Here is a 22900-nt window from a genome sequence, read left to right as displayed (position 1 = left end):
TAAGACAGTAGTGGTTGAATTAACCCTGTAAGTGCCGGGGGAGGCAGTGTGTCAGTGTATGTAGCACAACTTACACCCCTACTTCCCACACTCCTGGGAGTATTGAGTGAGTTGCAGCAGCAGTACCAGTGCTAGCAGTAGTAGTAGCAGTAATAGCAGAAGTAGTAGCAGTAATAGCAGCAGTAGCAGTAGTAATAGCAGTTGGAGCAATAGTAGCAGCAGTAATAGCAGTAGTAATAGCAGTAGGAGCAGTAGCAGTAGTAATAGCAGTAGTAGCAGTAGTAATAGCAGTAGTAATAGCAGTAGAAGCAGTAGCAGTAGTTATAGCAGTAGGAGCAGTAGAAATAGCAGTAGTAATAGCAGTAGTAGCAGTAGTAATAGCAATAATACTAGCAGTAGTAGTAGTAGCAGCAGTAGTAATAGCAGACTGCTATTGCTACTGCTGCTACTACTACTGCTATTATTACTGCTATTACTACTGCTATTACTACTTATATTACTACTTATATTACTACTGCTACTACTGCTATTATTGCTGCTATTACTACTGCTACTGCTACTACTGCTATTAGCAGTAATAGCAGTAGTAATAGCAGTAGTAATAGAAGTAGTAATAGCAGTAGTAATAGAAGTAGTAATAGCAGTAGGAGCAGTAGCAGTAGTAATAGCAGTAGTAGCAGTAGTAATAGCAGTAATAATAGCAGTAGTAGTAATAATTAGCAGTAGTAGCAGTAGCAGTAGTAATAGCAATAGTAATAGCAGTAGTAATAGCAGTAGTAATAGAAGTAGTAATAGCATTAGTAATAGCAGTAGTAATAGCAGTAGCAGCAGAGGGAAGTGTGATCCAGGTGAGTAGTGGGTGAGTAAGTGTCTGATGGTACTAGAGGGGCGTGTGATCATCCCCAGCACAAGGCAGGGAGCCAAGGAGAGCGCGTGTCAGTGCAGACTGTCAGTGTGGCATTTAGAGAAGGAGCAGCAGTAGCGGCGGCAGTAGCGGCTCCACAGATCCAATGAGGAGGTGGAGATTAGGCAGAAGAGTTGCGCTGAGGGTGTGAGGGAGCCCAGTACCCCCAAGTGCATTCAGAAAGGAGCAGAATCGAGCGGAGTGTAAAGTGAGCACTTTCTGTCAGAGCTCTCTCTCTCTGATCGTGGCCAATTCATTCGTTTATCCACCTCACCACGACTCTGCCAGTCATGCTCTCCCCTAGAAGATACAGCCCCCAAATCTCTGCAAGCAGAGCCCCCCTGAGCCTGTGTGATGTCACATCCGTTGCCCAGGTCTGAGCACCTCTCCTAGAAGCTCTCCTGCCACATCCTCCTGCACCTTCCCTCCAGCCCTTCGCTTTCTCTCTCTCTCTTCTCGCCTTCCGCCGGCCTCCAAACTTTGGCGGCTGGATCAGCACCAAGGAGAGCGCACGATGTGGAGTGGGAAACATTGCTGCTGATGAGCTGGCCAGACAGGGGAGCAGTATCATGCAGTCTCCTCACAGCCGCCTCCTCCTCCTCCTCACCCTGCTGTCTCTGCTGGAGCCTTCCAAGGTACAGTAGACTCTCACAGACCTGGCTCCATGCTCCTCCTTGCTGGCAGGTGCCCTTTGTCTGAGTGTGGTGTGGGGACAGTCTGAGTCTGCTCCTGTCCTGCTGTGATGTCCTTGGAATGCAGAAGTGCTATTGGTAGTGTCTCTGTTTAGGCAGCAGTTTGGGACAGAGGTGTTGTGTGCCTTGGTGGGTGTAAGAGACATTAGGGGGTGCAGTGTGTGTGTGTGAGAGAGACCAGTCCCTGTGTATCTGTGTGTAACTGGTCAGGGCATAGACTGCAGAGAACAACTGGGAGGGAGGCAGCCAGAGATGCTAGAACTACTTTATTTATGATGTGTTGTTCAGTAGGAGAGCCAGACTCTGCACAACCCAAATAATGTCCCACTGAAAGGATAGATAGCAGAGCAAAAGTGCTCCTGACAGCAGCATTACCATGCTCTAATCTGTTTCATGCTCCAGGCTGGATGCTGGCCAGACCCTGCTGAATTTCACACCAAAGCAGAATGCCAACTAATCCTTCCTCCCTGCTCATCCCTCTTCGGTAAAATCATCATATTTAGTGCTGAGCGATGTAGCTGAAAACTCTATTCATATTATATAGCCCAGAAAAACAGATCTGGCCAAACCGCTTTGTATCGTTGTTTGATTTAAATACAATCTGCGCTTCTCTGCCTTGTGATATGTATTTCTCATTATCTGCTAATCAAGTGTTAGTATTATAAGCTTGGCATTTAGAAGTCAAGGATTTTCTCCTTAACGTCGAAGCAAATGTATGTTATTCTGTAATAACTGTATTATTCTGTAATCAGCATTATGTGCCTGTTTTATTTGATTGGCAATAGCTTTTAGGATAATGATGCAATATTTGGCATACAGCTTAATTCTGCCCCCCACCCCAAAGTGCAGAATCTGAATACGCTCCAGATGATGGTTAATAGTCTTATTAGCCTCCTGACTAAAACGTATACAATGCCCAGTGCTGATAGCAGTGTGTATAATAACACACCAATACACAAATACAGATAGACAGACAGAAATAATTAGTTTTTTTCCTCAGAGTACATTTATTGATCCTTTACAGTGCACTTCATTATGGAGACCAGAATTTTAATTGAACCATTACAGATAAAGAAACCAGACTCTACCATTGTGTGCTCTTTTAGTATAAACTGTTCGTAGCATGTGACCCTTAAGGGGTTAACAGAGTTACATAGAAGTGTTATGTTGCGACACAAGTGCACCGGTTTCATAGTAATTGGAAATGATTTGCCTATTTCAGCAAGGTGGATGTGCACAGTAAATCAATGTTTGCCTTTGCTTAATTGATTAATGTTAGCAATCAAATAGATGTTTCGATATATTAAGAATAACCCTGATTAATTCAGTAGATTTTTTAAGAAAAAAAAAAAAATATATATAAAAATTATTTAGTTATATATACTGTACCTATATCTCATGCTCACATTTTGGAATTTGCTTTATTGTTGCGGGAAACACTGTTTTGTTGTACATATACTGTATACTGCGTATACCTCTTGCAAGAAACAACATGATGAATACATTGCTGGAAAAAATGTACACAACATTGACAGAAACCATTAAGGACCAGCTTTGTATAATCATAAGATTCAAGTAAATTATCACATTTGGACAGGAGATGATGAGCCAACTGTATTTGATAATTGATAATTGACAGTGATAATTAATCATCTAAACTACGTTTTTTGGTGTTGATTCTATTTGTCATTGTATATCTAATAAATACCCTGTTTCCAAAGCTGACTGTGGTCATAAAGAGAATATCTCAGCTCCTGGCAGTCTAGCTCAGGGTTGTTCAACTGACTGTCAACAAGAAAATTATATTTTGCCTCACCTGCTTTTGTTATCAGACCTATCATTAAATGATGATATCTGATCATGTGATTATCAATCTGTTGAGGGGGCTTATTAACTATTGGAGGTACCAAAATACAGTATGTCATGGCAAAAATTTAGCAACTCTCTAATGTCCTGTTCAGCCAGTTTAGACTGAAAAATCCTCTGGTTGTTGTGGGCAACACGATCATTCAGTTAAAGACATTTTGGGTGAGAGTGACACCACTTCCTAGGGACCACTGAGATTGTTCATTTCAAGTTTCATACTGGCATGTGACATTGGGTAGAGTACCATGTGCTACCAGTCATTCATGACATGTACATTTCTTATAATACATTTGCATTCAAATAGATATTTTGCTATCTGATAAGCAAAGACTAGTGATGGGCAAATAAATTCACCAGGTGCAAATTCGCCAGCAAAAAATCCGCTGCATCCAAAAAATTTTGGTGCACGTCAGAATAGTCTTGCGCATAAAACTTGTTGCGTCAAAATTATTCTGACACTCATCGACTTTGATGCATTTGGACAAAATAGGTGTGTGTATAAAAAGTGTCACGGGTGTCAAAATTGACGCGCATCAAAATAATTTTGATGCCCATTGACTTCAGCGTTTTGTGAATTTTTCGCCTTTTCGTGAATTTCGTTAATTTTTCGGGACAAATTCGACCGTCACTAACAAAGACACTAATTTCAAATCAGATATATTTAAATGATTGATTTTCTTTTTTTTGAAGCCATATGGATTTATTTTAATTTTGTCAATGACATGATTGGATCTTTCAGCTTCTTCTCTGAGTCATATCTTCCGCCCCCACTGTTTTGTGAGAGGGCCTCAAAAAGTTCGGTCTGTTCTGCCATCATCGGTGTTGTTCAATGTCAGGCCTTAAGGACTTTTTTTAATATCGAGGCACCCAACTACACGTGAGGCTATTAGCCATTCATTATTTTTTATTCACCTATTTGTAAGTGAGGGTTAACTTAATTCCAGGCCCACAAATGTCCTTGAGACTTGAAACATCTCTATATCTATGTGAAGATCTATTTATATGGAATATGGAGCTTATGTTGTGCCAGTAAACAAACTATTCATTACTATTCCTATCGTTTTACTTAAAGAAAGACGTTTAAGCCAATCCCTCTTTCTGATGGACTGAATGTAAGGGAAGTATGTTATTAATTAGATTTGTCTTTTTATAGTTAATAATACACAGGAGCCAAGCAGGAAGGCTGGCCATCAGCTAGAGTTATTTAAGCAAAGTGAGGCATGAATACCATGCTCTTCAATAACTGTAAATCATGTTTTGTTCACTGCTGAGCATCAAATCATTTTGCACACATCCTTCTTCAACAAAAGCTCTTTAATTAAAAATATTTAAGCCTCTGGCCATACATTTCTTTACTGCTCTGTCTCCGCTAATAGAGAAAATCCTCTCGCTCTCTCTGAAGTATGTGCTGCTTATTTTGATTGAGATGCAGCAGGACAGTTTATAGAAACTTTTCATGTCTTTAATGTATTCATATAATGCACTTTATTCTCATTTCATTTTGTATCAGGAATAACAATAACATATAGATAAAGCAATAAAGTAAAGTTATAGCCTATGGAAATGACAGGGTATATTGTCTATCACAAACCTGATTTGGATTGGTTTCCATTGAGTAGCAACTCCTTACATCAGGGGAGTATGTAGTAAATGAGTTGATAAAGTATCCAATGCTTTAGGAGGGAGCAACTTAGGGACAATGGAATTCTGAGGTACCTCTGTCTGGTATGTTTTTTTTTTGGATAAATGTATGATTGTTTTGTACACCAAATAAATATAAATTTGAAGGGGTCAATGTTCAATGCCAGCAGAAGCTGTTAAGGCATATGGTGCGAGAAAGGTAGAGGGATTAAGGAAAGGGATTAAAGAACTTCACGTGGCCAATTTACACTACCTTGGCTAATAAATAGTGATGGGCGAATTTGCACTGTTTTGCTTTGCCGAAAAATTGGCGAATCTCCCGGGAAATTCGTGAAACGCCGTAAAATTCGCAAAACGTCGCCAGAGTCTCGTTTTTGACGCCGGTGTCCGTTTTTGACACCGGCATACGTTTTTTTTATTCCGGCGTACATTTTTGACGCCGGAGTAAAAACAATTGACAATTTGAGCGGCCGTTTCGCAAATTTATTCGCCGGCAGCGAATCGCGCAAATTCGCCGTGAATTCACGCCTGCCAAATAAATTCGCCCATCACTACTTATAAACATTAACATTATTCTTGTAATAGTCATGTTGATCAGGAGTAATGTTCAGGGCTGGTTCTAAGCACATATAAAGAATACTTTTAAAATGCAGGGCTAGATGATTACATTTAAGACAATAACAGGAAAGGAAATGATTAATAATCATTTCCTTTCCTATTATTGCCTTATCATAATGGGGAAAGTTAGTATGACATGTAGATTTATAAAATACCAGACAATGTTGAAATACAATTCTGTTTCAGAATTGTGGGGGTTAGCAAAGGCTCTTTCCTTGTTGTAATTTCATATATAACTCTTTGTACTGCTGCACAACAGGAACATTTAATCCCATCTATTTGTTCTGATATTGAAGCGCACCGAACAGAGATCTTGTTATCCTGCAGCTGTCTGTGATATGCTCTGTCCTTCTTATGGATATTTATGCGTCAGCTTGTGAAGTTTTAAGTGTCTTCACTTCATATAACTGCTCAGTCGGTGTACGCTCAGAGCGCTGCCTGTCAGTATCACAGTAATATTAGTCTCACGCCTCCTGATTATTCGGCTTCTTTGCATTCTGAAGCGGTAATAAATCCAGAATATGATCACAATAAACTCCACTGCTTTTTTTGCCTGTTGGTACACAGGCCTGGAATATTGATGAGCTGTTATTCATTCATTTTCAAATCACAGGCTTTGATAATTACATTTCTGTTTAAAGCGCTGTGGTGTTTTTTTTTCCCCTTTAATTCTGACAGAATCAAATACTTTCCTTGCATTTAAGAAGTGGCAGATATTATGTCTGTCTACTGCAGTAAAACACAAATCCTGACATGGTTTTTGGCTGACACACAGTGATGATATGTGAATGGAAACATGGTAACTTTACAGTTTGGCACTGCAGAATTGGGAGAGAACAAGGGATTAATCCAGTGTCGGATTGGCCTGCCAGGCTATAGGGATTTTTCCTGTTGGGCCCTGACCTTAGTGGGCATTTTGCTATTACTGGAGAACAGAACTCTTTTCAACTCTTTTCTATGTTTGCAGGTTCTGCTTGTGCTCATTTATTCCCAGCAGGGAGAATTATAGGAAAGTGCTAATTTAGGAGTCTGTTATGGGGTTGGGGAAATGACTGAGGCCAAATGTATTGCTGAAGATAATCAGGATAATCCAGGGAGGCGATTATGTGTATAGAGCTGGCAGGGGAAGCTTCTTAGAAAGTGTAAACAGGTGAGCCTGAGTTAATAGATTCCGCAAACAACCATATAGTCTGAGCTGAAATCTGTATCTCCCTGAGGGCAAAGAGATGCAAAGGTACTTTAAAATTATACATCAGGCCTGAAAGCCCAGTCAATTAATATTCACCCCTTGCTTTCATTATGTATATGATAGGGTCATACTATAGAAATAGTGTTTATCCCTTGTTCAGTTGTTAACAAGGAAAACTAATTTTCCATTTTAATGCAGATGTATTTGATCTACAACAGTGCAACTTTATATCAGTGCAACTTTATATCAGTGCAACTTTATATCAGTGCAACTTTATATCAGTGCAATTTTATGTCAGTGCAACATTATGTCAGTGCAACGTTATGTCAGTGCAACTATATATCAGTGCATCTTTTCACGAATGAAAACTTAGAGAGCCAGTGGAGAATGTTTAAGACCTATCTGTCACCTTAATATGTTTTTGCAATACTGACTATGACAATTTTCATTCATCCAGGCCATGGTATATCTAGTATAGGTACATCTAAAACAACTGGACTTGCTGAGTAATCATTAAAGGGATTAAATCATTGGGAAGAGTTTATATGCCGAGAACTTCCCACACCAGTCAGTTGAACTGAAGAAGCTGCTTGGATGAGTAGTGAAACGTCTTCAATGATTACTCAGCAAGTCCAGTTGTTTTAGAATTACCTATACTAGATATATTTATGCAATACTAGCTACCTTCTAATTATTGACTGTGATATGGTTATGTTTTTTTTGTATCCAAGTTATTAAGCACTGCCTAGAATTTTGTCATATGACCTAACATTTACCTAAATCCCCAAGCCTCTTTCATTACAAATTGGTAAATTTGCTAGCAAACATAGGCTGCGGTTCTACTGTTTGCTGATAGATGGCAGCAGTGAGCTGTGAAATAACTATCGTTGCCAAAGTGAGAAGAGTTGAGCAAATAAATTTGGTATCAGAACACAGTCTTCTGAAGATGCTGCTGTTCTCAGAGGACTGCATAGTATCGCATTTTTCATTTCTAGATATTTCCATAAAACATAATACAGCTATTTGCCCTACAACTCGGTGATAATTAATCTTCTTTATAAATCCTAGAACTGTAGAAGATGAGGGTAAAAAGGGAGGCAGCACTTTCTGCAATGCAGAAAGTGATGTCCAACCTGCCACCCACAAATCCAGTAGTTTTAACAATACATAGTTACATAGTTACATAGTTAAATTGGGTTGAAAAAAGACAAAGTCCATCAAGTTCAACCCCTCCAAATGAAAACCCAGCATCCATACACACACCCCTCCCTACTTTTAATTAAAATTCTATATACCCATACCTATATTAACTATAGAGTTTAGTATCACAATAGCCTTTAATATTATGTCTGTCCAAAAAATCATCCAAGCCATTCTTAAAGGCATTAACTGAATCAGCCATCACATTACAACAAAAACTAGGTGCTAGGTGCTGCCACACATTGCCTCAAGCCCAATGAAGGTGAACAAAGCATTTCATCATCTTCAGTCTAACAACTAGATAGTGAGATGAGCATCTATGAAGTACCATAAATACATTACAAACATTTGTGTATTTTTTTAAAATTATATATTCATATAATGTAAAATTATAAATATATGCTACAGCCAAGGACATTTTTAAGACAATTATTTACACCCGTTATTTATATAATACCACTGTGTTCTGCAGTGCTTTACAGAATGTTATGGAATGTTCTGCTGCAGAACAAAAACATAGCAGAATGTTTTGTGATACACAGCAGTTCCTGCCAGGTGTAGCAGATAAGCACATCCAGTTTTCACAACATTCCCACAATTCGCCGCCGGTGAATAAATTAACGAAACCGCCGTGAAAATTTGCCATCGACAATTCGCCAGCGTCAAAAAAAAAATGGACGCCGGCGTCCGTTTTTATGGACACTGGCGCAATTTCACCATTTTGCAAATTTTTCGCAAAATGTCCCAAATTCGTCCATCACTATTCATTAGTGAAGCTGGAGTAAAAGGGGTCCAGTAAAGGAGGTTACCAAGTGACATATTAGCACCCTGTTATAGTAAACCCAGGGGTGTAATATAGTCACAGACTAGTGAGCAAGAGTGACGGACTGGCCCACAGGGATACCAGGAAAACTCCCGGTGGGCCCAGGGGTCAGTGGGCCCTCATGCTGCTAAACATTTGGACTATTTCATGGTCATTCCTTATTTCTATGAGAAAAAGGGCTTAATAGATGGGTATAATAGATTATAGTATGTAAAGAAAACAGACTAGGAGAATAGAGGTTGAGTGAGGAGAGGAAGAAAATAGTACTGAGAGTGGACCCCTAGTCTGAAGTTTTTGGTGGGCCCCTGGTATTCCAGTCTGACACTGCTGTGCTCCACATAGGAGAAGTAAATTGGGTGAGTATCCCACAGGCAACACCCACCAGAGTAGGAACTTTAGTGTGTTTGTGCTCAAGTTTATGTTCAAATGTACATTCCCTTTGAGCACCACTGAATAACCTGTATGCTGGGGCGGACAACTGTGTAAATTATAGCAATAATAGCAATATATTGCAATATAGCTATGATAGCAATAAAAATGATCTCATAAATCACTATAATATTTAAGTAATATTTTCTATAGAACAGAATGCTTTTATGGATGTATATCATAATGGGAAAAGTAGACCTGGTATTGTTAAAGTATGGTCACTCCTGCCTTAAATCTACTAGAAAATCATGTAAACATTAAATAGACCCAATAGGCTGTTTTTACTTCTAATAAGGATTAATTATATTGTAGTTTGGATCAAGTACAAGGTTATATTTTATTATAATAGAAAAAAAGGAAATAGGTTTTAAAAGTTTGGATTATTTGGAGTAAAATGGAGTCTATGGAAGACACCCATCTCGTAAGTCAGAGCTTTTTGGATAAGGAGTTTCCGTATTTTGTTTGTTTTGCTGTTACAGTATATAATTAGTAGTCTAACTACTGTACACCACCCTTCCTTCAGACAGCGGTGAGGGCTTAAATGGAAGAGAGGGTCACAATGTAACTAAGCTCTACTGTTCAGCAACAGTGGTAAAGAATGGATTTCTAATGACCCCTCTTTCTACCTGTTATAGTACATATTCATACCCTAGGTTTAGGGCATTGTGGATATCAGGTCCCACACCTGTATATGGGTGTGTGATTTTATATTTTGTGGGGGAATTATGGTATGAGTGCCAGCACCTTTTCTATGGATGAGACAGAGACACCAGGAAAAATCCACGCTGGACCGTTCCTTTGTCTTATTCACAAGCAGGCAAACATATATGAAAGTTCTTTTCATACAGCGAAACACACAGGTTTGCCTTTCTAAACTTAAAATAGGCTCAGCAACTTGTAGCTTTCAGAGATAAATCTACCACCACTTAAATGAAAATCACACTACCAGTATCTAGGAGTTTTCTCAGCTCCTCATCCATTCAAAGCTCCCAGACTACTCTCTTAAGCATTGTATACAATTACTATTTTGAGCAGTGTATAGAAGTATATTTTGATGTCTGTTTTTTCGATATTTAGGGGACCGCTTTACAGTGACCACTGAGCTGACCTATCTCTTCTATTCTATGTCGTTCTGATGATCACTTCTTTTCCTTATCTTCCCACTGAGACTTAAAACTGACAAGCACAATAATAGGTTCCCAGGGAATCCAAATTGGTCCTGTGATAATCTGACTTAAAGAAGACACCCATCTGCAAAGTGCATCTATCTGTATCACATCAGGCTTATACTAATAACTGTCTGGGTATAGAAATTTGCTAAATGATTACAATAATCTTGATATCTGTGCCAGTGTGTTTCTCCTTTAACATGTTATCAGTTTGCATTAAATTGTGGGTTTTTGCTTTTCTAAAATGCTGTACATTCCATAGTTCATAAGAAATACCCCTCATATCTATGTCTGGGATATTTATTAGTCTACACCAGCCTTGTCATTAAACTGTTGCTATAGCTGTCACATGAATGAAGGATAACATGTGTAGGGGTGCTAGTGCGGGGGGAATTGTTTAGGGATTGATGTAAAGAAACATGCAGTAACTGAAATATTATGAACAATCCATCATTCATCGCTAATATCCATCCTGAGTATATTATGAACAGCTGCTGGGTATTCCCTATTGTGTCTGGCTGATGTTAAATGCATATTTATGAAGCTTGATGTTTGGGTGAAGGACATTATTAAGCTTCATCCATTGACTCAGAAGCAATTGCTCCACTAAAATAGATAGATCTGATAAACGTGTATGCCCTACTTTGCTTTATTTATATACAAACACTCACATCCAGACATTACTATACCAAGCAGCACAGAAAATTTCAACCAAGCTTAATTTATATTGCATGCCCCTAAGGGAAGGAGGTCTTTAAATGAGAACTAAAGCCAAACTGAAGAAGTAGGTTATATGTTGTATATTATGTCCTGGGCTTCTGTATCAGGCCAAGGCAATCACAGTCCTTTAGCAATAACGATCTGTTTCTCCAAAGATGCCCCAGTAGCTCCTCATCTTCTTTTCTGCTGATTCACTGTGCATGCTCTGTGCTGCTGTCAGCACAGAGACCCACTCACAATATACAGCACACATAGAATATAAATGTCACTATATAGGGCTGATTAGTAATTAATACAGATAACTACATGACCGCATAGAAACTAGTGCAACTAGCATCAGAATATAACAATAAGCCCTGTAGCATCAGCGTATATTACAGACAAACCTCATTTTCTGCTTGAAACAACCCCTAAGCTTAGCTTCTCAACAGCTGCTCAAAGCCCACTGAGCATGTGAATGTCACAGACACTTTCCAAGATGGTGACCCCCTGTGACAAGTTTGAAGTCCTGGATCATTGCTGCTATTGAGAAGCTGAAACTTAAGGCTGGTGCAATAAGTTCGGTATATAAAATATGGCATTTTTATCCATATTCATATTTAGGGTTTAGTTCTCCTTTAAGCGTAGAATCCAGTGCTACATAGTAACAGCATGTAAAGAAATAACTATTTGTATACAATTCAAGTGAACATATGCTCATGGGTCCTGCAAAATCTTAAAGGACAGGTGGTAGAAAAAAAAGATACAAATATCATATGCAATTAGTACAATTCTCTCTTTTATACAAATGGAAGCATCACCACTGTGGGACATTGTTAGGCAGAAATCAAAGGACAGACCCACAAAGCATAGTTTACAAAGCAAGTACTTGTGGTACACACCCTCTCTGTCATGATCTGTGTAGCAAAATCCTGGGACTGATTAGTAAATCAGACTTCTTGGTGAGTAGGACAGCCCTTCCAGGAGCAGTCTTCAGCAACACCCTTTTAGAGCATCAGAAATTTCTGCTGCGGAGTAGTAAACAGAGGCAGCTTGGGCAATTAAAAGGGGCCAGGGAAATGCTTTTATTTTCAAATTTGGCTCTAAGGTTTAAGTGTAGATGCAAGTAGCTCTGTTAATAGCATTTTAATGCATGCAATATCATGCTTACTTATGCTTGTGTTATTAAAGGGATAGTTCACCACTAAGATAATATGATTTAATATTGATATTCTGAGACAATTTGCAGTTCGTCTTCATTTTTTGTTTTTCAGTTATTTAACTTTTTGTTCTACGGCTATTTTAGCAGCTATGTGTTTGCTTGGGTCTTGTTTATCCTAGCAAACAGGTAGTGGTTTGAACAAGAGATGGGAATGTGACTAGTAGAGGGCCTTCATATAAATATAATAAAACAATTGCATGTAACCCTATTGTGACACCTTGTGTAGCATAGGATATACACTCTCTTAATTTTTCTCAATACAGGGCCTGAATCATCTGAATCCACCTAGTGGGCATTGGGGACTTACAGCTCAGGGAAATTCTACCAGGAATTTACCACACCTATTTCAGCAAACAAATATAACTTTAACGTTATAGAAATACAGAAAAGCAAGGCAAAGGCAAACTGCAATGACAATATCACCCCTGTCCTGTGGTAAGTCCAACCCTTGCACAGTCTTTACCAGGACACAGTCCCACATTCAAAGACAGTCACATTTCAATCCTTTTCCCAAAAGCTCTGAAATGTTCCTCAGGTAACGCTACCTGCCCCAAAGTACCTCTCCCTTTAGACAAGGCAGTAGCTCCCAAACAGCAAGCTCACGGACAATTTCTGTTCTCACACAGGGGCCCACACATTGGATATGACATCCACAGAGTCTCTTCAGGCCAAGCTCTCTAGCTGAGCACACAAAGCCTCACCAGGCAGCTCCTTTACATTTCTCTGCTGCCTTAAATTCTAGATCATCTCTACTAGGTTGACCTCCCACAATGCTTGGGGACCCATAACTTCCCCCTCCCATATTCAAATTAGGCCCAATTCTTAGCTGGTCACATCAGTGGATTGTCAGCCAGTAGGGCATTTCTAGAAGATAGTGGAAGTTAACCCTATGAACCCCTACAAACAATAAAATTGTAGCTTCACAGAGAAATAGTGTATATCTGCTCCTAAGATCCTTACAAGAACAGTCTGCATTTTAACTTTTGTCTGCCATTTTGCCTGTCATATGCTGTGCATGCACATACTGTACATGTAGGCAGAAGAAAACTTTTGTCCGGTACAGTTTCATGGCAAAATTTACGGTTTTGCCAACACAAAACTTTTCACAAATCCCTGCCAGAATTTTACTGTATGGTCTGTTTAAAATTTTTTTAACGTATAGTATAGAGGAGACGCCAGATCTCATGCTAAAACTCTGCTCTCTGATGTGAGTGGGAAACCAAGAGTGCAGTGAACTAGTACACTATACTTTAAATTGGGACTTGTAATGCAAATGATAACCACCATCCTTTAATACAAGTAATGATTACATTTATAGCCAGTTCATGTAATCTTTTATTCTACTCCCCATACCCCACAAAACCTGCATTCTCTTTCCCACAGATGTTAATTCACTTTATATGTATAGCCAAAGTTTTATACTATATCATATTTTTTTTTAGGAATAGTTATAAAATGAGTTCTGCTCTCAAGTAACACTCCTTAGATGTATTCCTTGTGAAAATTCTGGATTACTTTTAACTTTGTACATTTATCTGATTAAATTACACTGCATTACAGAAGTTAATTAGGTTTTTTTCTGATATCGTTTTGTAATTAAGCATCATGGGACTCTTCATAGATTCTGCTGCCATCATCACAATAAGCATATAGGCAAAGTGTCAGAAAAGATATCCATATCTCTCACTAAAACCAGAGACAACTAGCCGCTTTAAGACTTTAATCTGTCTATAAAGGTTTAGTATATGTCTGTTTCAGGGTAAGTTAAATTCCCAAGGCTTTGACATAAATCACATAAACTACTTTTGCACTAACTCCTTCCCAGTGCAGTCTTTATAGTGACCAAGCAAGGAAATTAATTAGTGCAAGAAGGAATGATTTACCAAAAAGTTTGACCACACCCATTTTTGTGGTCACACCCCCTAATTACCATGTTCATTTTACAAAATGTGGCAGGTTATGAAGGTTTGAACGCATTTCTGTGCTTTGTATGTGTTATTACAATTTCCTTCTAATGAATGAAAATTGTGCTTTAAGCTGCAAGTCATAGTTTCCCCAAGAGACTTGCTTATCTTAAATTGTTACCATTGCTTCTTTGCTTATCTTAAATTGTTACAAAAGTACCTAAGTGCACCTGCCACATATTGTGGGCTCTCTGGCAAAAACCAAATAAGTTTCAGGAACATTGTATATTTTTTTGGCTGTTCAGTGTAGGAGATCAAAGAAAAAGTCGGGGCATTTCAGTAACAATCTGGGATTGCGGGGTCAGCTGTCAAAATCGGGACTGTCCCATGATAAATGGGACAATTGGGAGGTAGGAATTATATGTAGTTAAAGAGAAGAGTGGAGCAATGGTTTGACTATTCCCACAGGGACTTTACAAGCATCAGGAACAGGATATAATAGCAGTAGAAATGGCAATGGGTCTGGCATTTTGCAAGGGAAAAACATGGCGATTGCTTTGTGTGCCATCAAGCTAAGACAAAAACATTCAGTGTTCCCAGTATGCATTCTTTAACTACAATATCACATTTATCAGCATAATAACTTGTTTTGAATTCAGTTTATATATTTACTGGGCTTTTCTGAACATGCCTGCCTAATGCCCTTTAATTATTTTAAAAAGTCTTTTAAATTCTACTGCTGCTGGGAAACCAATCATTGTATCATAATAATTTGAGTTTACCTAACAGAAGTCCTGACCCTGCCATAATGCAACATTGGAGCATGTGTCTAACCATTTCCTGCATTTGTGCAGTGCCTTCATGTTTTATTAATTACCCAACAAGTCTATCTCCCACCCCCATTGCACGATATTTAGTTACTGGTTGCTAAAACTCCCTAGTTGATTCTATTAATGTGTAGGATGATGTTAAAAGTACTTCTTGCGCTCAAAGGCCCTGCAGTACAGTGTGTTGAAAGTACACCTGGCAATGAAAGCATCAAACCATGTTCTTCTCCTAATAACAAAGCATTTATCCCTGGCGTGAAATGAAGAAGTGTATACTTCCTGCAGAAGATGAGCTATGTTTGTATGATTCAAACCTGATTGCTCCATTTAGCTCATGGGGAGTCTCTCTCCTCCCATCTAACTGATTCTTTTTGCTCTTACAAAAAGAGTATTCCTTAGTGTTGATAAATGAAAATAATGGCTGTGGTTAAGTGTATAGTGGAGCAGCAATTCATTCACAGCAGTGATTTCTTTGTAGCAGATCTGACTGAGGAGACCTGTCTAGTGGATAGATGTAGATGTACTCTGGATAAAGAGAGGTTATTAAAAATATCTATTTAGACACTTCGATATCTACGCATTCTATTGTTGCACAAGAACAGATAATTTCCACCGACTGGCAAAACATGATTGAGATTCTCTATGAGAGATATGAGTTATAAAGAAGTTGCAATGTCTACTCTAGATATATGCTGTGATAATACAATGGAAGCTTACACATATAGAAATTCGGGTAGTTCCAGATAATTACATAAGGAGGGAATATAACTTTGCATATAGCTGAAAAGATAACAGTGAGATAACCTGGCCCCATCCAAACTTATACATAGACTGAAAACAAACAGATCTGCTTTTGTATGACTAGCTTAAAGGGAAAAGAAAGCCCCTCTTTTTTACATTCAATCAAAAAAAGTTGCATAAGCACTACCTGAAATTCAAGAAGTAAATATATTATAATTTAATTGTTTTTTACACAATCATACACAATTCGACAGTTTGAAAGGAAACCATGGGAGAATGTCTATGTGTTTGCTGGGAACAGTTTCCCACACACCTAAGGCTTACAATGTAACGCAAATCCTCCTTCATCATGTTCCATGTTGCCATGATGGCTTTTGGGATTTGAAGTCCCCATGCTTTCCATAGGGAATGGTGCACAGTTTCTCTGGAAAGCAGAAGTCCCAGAATCCATCACGTTAGCCTACACTGGAGCCTACTGTCATTACAGAGCTGTTTTTACAGTTTGAAGTTGATGCTTTTTGCTTTGGCTTCTCATCTGTTTAGGAATCTTGTTAGGAAAATTTAGCACTGTTATGCTGGAGGATTAAATTAAGTTTCCCTTTCTATTTCAACTTTTCTCCCTTCACATTCTTGCTATACCTATGCTTTTTTTCCCAAAGGGGATCTGTAGTAATAGGGTAATAACATATAAGTCTCTTTAGTAAAATATTAAGAACAATAAACAAAAAAAGCTGCATTTGTGATTTGTGTGAAAACAACCACATCTTGCTTTAATGGTGGGGTTCTAGATATACAATAGGATCAGATCAAAAGCAATAGGCTCAAAGGATTCCTAGCAATAATACCGCAAGGAAAAAAATATGATAGTTGTTAAATCTCCCCCCGAAGTCAGTTTACATGAACCCTGTGGACAAAATTAAATGAGATAAAAAAAGGGTAATTATGACTCCACTGTATTCTTTTTAGGCTCTGGAAGAACGTTATCATAACACAAGCAATTGATAGATTCCAAGATAAAAGGTCCTAGATATCTATATAAAGCTGATTTAAAAACTCGCCTTTGCTCACCCCATTTGGTGGCCCTATAAAGAACTCATTTTCCCTCATGACCTTGTAGAAGCTGGAAGCTGTTATTTAGTTTTTCTTTCTAGCTCTTGCTGTGTCTTTTTATGACTGCGGGAAGCAAAAAATAAAAATAAAACGTGTCGTCTTTACCTCTCTGAAACCAGCATCCAAATTCTCTTCCTTTGCATAAACAGAATAATCTATCAGGAGCAGAATAAAATAGCCAAATTAATTGCCTCTTTAAAGCCTTTCCAAATTTGTTTCAAGCTTGGCTGACAGTACGTTAATGGCAGTTCCTGATGCACCTGGTGCTTTGTACCTATTAAACTAAACAGACAAAATGTATTGTTGTTTGTCTAGTTATTTATAATTTCATTACTCTTAGGAAGATGGAAAGAAACTAGAAAGGAAAGGCGAGACGAATATTTCATCTGCACTAAAATAGATGTTTCCACGTTGAAGAATATACAGAAACTGTTGAGTTTTAAGATGTAAGGATTTAATTATACTATCAATAATGATGTGATTGTATTAATCTAACACACTGCTTCAAATGCTGTCATTTTAGCACAACACCACCAGATAATTTCTTCCTCCTATTCCTAAACCACAATGCCTAAATTATCTTGTGAAACACCTACTTTTCTCACTGCACTACTGCAATCAATTAAAACCTAATATCTAATAGATGAGCCCCATTCATTTTTTCCTTATCTTCCTTCTCCTTATGAGATCCTGATGCTTAATATTAACATCAACATTACTGTCACTCATAGAGATCAGAACAGTTACTTCCTAGAACATCCTTACTGTTTCATACAATTACAGTAGAGAAAGAAAGAGGCAATAAAAAAGGGCCTTCAAGGTAGATGCTCTCGAGGCTGAAAAGTATAAATTTTATTTAGCACGTAGAAATGTTCCTCTAAGTTCTTCTAAAGTAATTCTAGCTTGCAATCTAATATCATATTATGACCTCTATATATTAATATACACAAGAAAAGTTCCAGGGGCATATAAAGGCATGAAAAGCTGACTGCTTTTTATATTCCGAGTTGACTCCTAGGGGCAGATTTATCAAGGGTCGAAGTGAATTCGAGGGAATTTTCAAAGTAAAAAAAAAATCGAAATTCAAAGTAATTTTTTGAATACTTCGACCATCGAATAGGATACTAAGACTTCAACTTCGAATTCGATTTGAAGTAAAATACTTTGCATATTCGAAGTAAAATACTTCGATCGTACGTTAAAATCGTTCGAATTGTTCTATTCAAAGTATTTAATCGTTTGACCGCAAAATACACAAATTTGAAGAAAAAAGTTCGAATTCGATATACAAATTCGAAGTATTTTAATTCGATGGTCGAATTTCAAAGTATTTTTTACTTCGAAATTCGACCCTTGATAAATCTGCCCCCTAATATCCTAATATCTTACAAAGGGTGCCTTATTTTATATAATGTGCAAGTTTCAGTAAGTAATATTACACAAATGAGATACTAGGGCTATACAAATGTAAGAGAAAAGAACCTAAATATGAGAAAAGAATATACTGTATATATCTTTAATTTTTTTCATTTTTAAAAGTATAAAATCAAGAGGATGGTTAATTTGATAAAAAGTGATGCAATTCTAACTCATTTTAATGAGTCCCAAATTAGAAGCATAATCAGCATGAAAGACTTCAGAGTTTAAAAAAAATGTAATTTCCATTTTAAGTGTCCTGGGGCACTGGACAGACAACCTGGAGCATATACCTTGAATTTTTAATGCTCCTTCAAGTTCTCACAATAGGGCCCAAGGAACAGTTTGCAATCTCATGTTACAGCAATAACTTTTAAATGTCCCCTCTCAGGTAGACTTCCAGGGTTATTTTCTTTCAAACAAGATTATTTGATTCCCACTATCGTTAAGGAAGTTTCATCATTTGGGGTTTTAATCTTCTTTATACTTCATCTTTTTGAATGAAAGTTGGGAACAAATGAGCTTTAAGAAGGTGCCAATGCCTGTCATGTAGCTAATTTATCAACACTGTTGCACTGTTGCATGTATGTGAAACCTACGCCTCCATAGCCATTACTGAAATTCAAACTGCTGTCATTAATTGCATTGAGAAGATTCCACTTGGCCCATGATTGACATTAAAAAAACATGCGTATACAGCAATAATGAAAACTTCTAGTATATCCATGTGGGCGTGAATGAGTGATATTTTCTGTCAGCAACGATTTACAGGTATAAGACCTGTGATTGAGAATGCTCAGGACCTGGGGGTTTTACAGATTAGGGATCTTTTCATAATTTGGATATCCATACTCTTAAGTCTTAAAATGTAAAAATATATTTAAACATTTAATATGCCCATTAAAACTGAATTAGTTGGGATCAAGTACAAGGTATCATTTTATTATTACAGAGAAAAGGGAAATAATTTTTAAAAATGTCACTGTTTAATAATAACGGAGTCTATGGGAGATGGCCTTCCCAACGGAGCTTTCTGGATAATGGGTTTTTACTTAACTGATCCCTTACCTGTTTTATATACTTACTGTATTATATATAATACCTACAATTTGCATTTTAATTTATTCTGTTAACCCTGTTGACTAGATTGGTGCCTTCTCTGCCCAAAAATAAATAATGCTATTCATGATCTATGTTTTAGAGATAACTGAAAGCTTTAGATGCTCAAAATCTGATTTTATTTCATGGCAGTGAATATGTCCTCGGAGACATAACTTTCAAGCAGTATTTTTAACTCTGTGCTCATACTCAAGAGGCCCAACACTACCGACATACAGAACATAGTACTATAATTATTTTATTACTCCAATAATAGCTGTACATTTCTAAAAATTATTTTGAAACTCTATCTAAATGAGCGAAAAATATAATGTGTTTTATGTGAGATTATACTGGTAATGTAGTGGAATATATCTGCTACTTTACTTTTTATGGTTATCAGAAGTTATGTGATCATATAAAGGCCTGAAACTGCAGGCTTGCTGTATTTATGCAGATCACACTAATCCGAGGTTATTTAAACATCCTTTTAATATGCATACGATTATCTGTTACTCTTTATACTACACAATTTTTATGTTTATTGATTTTAAGGCATTTTAAATCACATGCTTACATGACATAAATATGGTAAGGGAAAACACAAACATATATCAGTAATGCCAGTTTCTGTAGTTGGAAATCCATTTGAAGAAGATGGAATGTAAACTTTTGGAAAAATTTGGAAATTATTAAGCAGAGTTACATTAATTATCAGTGAAATCACAACTATTAGGTTACTAGATTATTTTATATGGGATATTAGGGATTCATGTATGGTATTGCCATCAACTGAGATAGATGTTAGAAACATATTTGTACAAATCATAAATTCCACAGTAGACACGAACAGTAGCCAAGATGTTAACATGTAAAGCAACTGTTGAAAGTTTTATTCTCCTTACTCCAAATCAAATCCTCTCTATCTTGGGGTTGAATCCACAGTAGACAAAACAGTAGGCACAATAGCACAGTAGGTTTAAAAGTGACTGCCAAATGTTTGTTCTCCTTAAAATGGCCGTAGACATACAGATTTTATTCTTTGTACGTCAAAAGATCGTTCGTTGTAATATAACGATCTACAACTAACCATTCAGATTAAATAAAATAGGAGAAATAACAAATCTGACAATGTTCTGGTCATTAATTGACAGACAGCAATCACATGAAAGTGATGTCCTACAAATAGTGTCGTCAAGGACATTGGCAATTTACTAAAAGGTGAGTAACACACTTCGCTAACTAGAAATCTAAGTGCTGGAGAAGTTTTGCACAGCGTCACAAAAATGTATCAAAGTGTAAATTTTTTTATTTGTTACTAGGGATGTAGCGAACTGCGAACTTAGAACACCCGCTAAAATCGTTCGATTCGAACGTTCGAAGGATTTTTCATTCGAATCGAACGTTCGAAGGATTTTAATCGTTCGATCGAAGGATTTTCATTCGAATCGAACGTTCGAAGGATTTTAATCGTTCGAACGAATGGAAATCGTTCGAACGAATGGAAATCGTTCGAACGAATGGAAATCGTTCGAACGAATGGAAATCGTTCGAACGAATGGAAATCGTTCGAACGAATGGAAATCGTTCGAACGAATGGAAATCGTTCGAACGAATGGAAATCGTTCGATTTTAGCGGTCGAATGGTCGAATGGTCGAACGATTTGTATTCGAATCGAACGCGAACTCAAAATGCGAACGTTCCCAAACGTTCGCGAACATTAGGCGGACGCGAACGGTCGAAGTTCGCGCGAACAAGTTCGCCGGCGAACAGTTCGCTACATCCCTATTTGTTACCCTTTTTCGCCAATTTCTATTTCGCCGGGTTCTTTTTTTATCAGCTTTTGGTGTCTCACATTCACCGATCTTCCTATAATCCCAATCTGTTGTGTCCATGCAATATAGACAAGTAACTGCAGGAGTAACTGCTGTAATGCTTAACAGGAAGCACAATCCATAACGCAGTAAGTAGCAGAGAAAACAGAACAGCAGTTTCAAGGCCTTATACGTAAGACGTTCGTACAAGAACAGGATCAGGAGATTCTACAGGAAATATGTGCACAATTAATTTTATCTCATATTAAACACCAATCAGAATCTCATGTGTAATAACATTTTAAATGAACTTACAAGAGAAGTGGCCACAAATGATTTGCTGCTGAACCTGGTCCCACGTTGGCCTGCATCTACGGGATAAACAGGAGCACCTTCATGTTGCTGATCACCTTTAATAGCTTCAGGTAGTTGAAGATACCCTTATAGATGATTTTCCACTTCAATATTATGTAAAATGCAGGCTTCTAAAATTATATCTCATACTTTACTAGGGGAGTAGTGCAGAATACACCCTGAATGGTCCAAACAATGGAAGCGCATCTTGAGTAAGTCAAACACATGCTCATTGACTTGTCTGGCCCTTTTATGTGTTACGTTACATAGTTACATAGTTACATAGTTAAATTGGGTTGAAAAAAGACAAAGTCCATCAAGTTCAACCCCTCCAAATGAAAACCCAGCATCCATACACACACCCCTCCCTACTTTTAATTAAAATTCTATATACCCATACCTATATTAACTATAGAGTTTAGTATCACAATAGCCTTTAATATTATGTCTGTCCAAAAAATCATCCAAGCCATTCTTAAAGGCATTAACTGAATCAGCCATCACAACATCACCCGGCAGTGCATTCCACAACCTCACTGTCCTGACTGTGAAGAACCCTCTACGTTGCTTCAAATGAAAGTTCTTTTCTTCTAGTCTAAAGGGGTGGCCTCTGGTACGGTGATCCACTTTATGGGTAAAAAGGTCCCCTGCCATTTGTCTATAATGTCCTCTAATGTACTTGTAAAGTGTAATCATGTCCCCTCGCAAGCGCCTTTTTTCCAGAGAAAACAACCCCAACCTTGACAGTCTACCCTCATAATTTAAGTCTTCCGTCCCTCTAACCAATTTAGTTGCACGTCTCTGCACTCTCTCCAGCTCATTTATATCCCTCTTAAGGACTGGAGTCCAAAACTGAACTGCATACTCCAGATGAGGCCTTACCAGGGACCTATAAAGAGGCATAATTATGTTTTCATCCCTTGAGTTAATGCCCTTTTTTATGCAAGACAGAACTTTATTTGCTTTAGTAGCCACAGAATGACACTGCCCAGAATTAGACAACGTGTTATCTACAAAGACCCCTAGATCCTTTTCATTTAAGGAAACTCCCAACACATTGCCATTTAGTGTATAACTTGCATTTATATTATTTTTGCCAAAGTGCATAACCTTGCATTTATCAACATTGAACCTCATTTTCCAGTTTGCTGCCCAGTTTTCCAGTTTAGACAGATCACTTTGC

The 22900-nt window shown here is 37.7% G+C and overlaps 1 protein-coding gene across 1 annotated transcript in view; it reads left to right on the top strand.

Annotated features, from left to right (window-relative positions):
- Window positions 1-772: 772 nt before the first annotated feature.
- Window positions 773-22900, top strand: part of olfm3.L (olfactomedin 3 L homeolog) — an 85299-nt gene continuing 63171 nt past the window's right edge. The window contains exon 1 of the mRNA XM_041589357.1: window positions 773-1539. Within this exon, the coding sequence (XP_041445291.1) occupies window positions 1474-1539 (66 nt within the window). The 5' untranslated portion in view covers window positions 773-1473. The remainder of the gene's footprint in view (window positions 1540-22900) is intronic.

The sequence above is a fragment of the Xenopus laevis genome, chromosome 4L, assembly GCF_017654675.1.
Source record: "Xenopus laevis strain J_2021 chromosome 4L, Xenopus_laevis_v10.1, whole genome shotgun sequence".
In the NCBI taxonomy this organism is placed as follows: Eukaryota; Metazoa; Chordata; class Amphibia; order Anura; family Pipidae; genus Xenopus; species Xenopus laevis.
The sequence above is the reverse complement of the archived record's forward strand: the minus strand, read 5'-3'. Positions and strand labels throughout refer to the sequence as shown.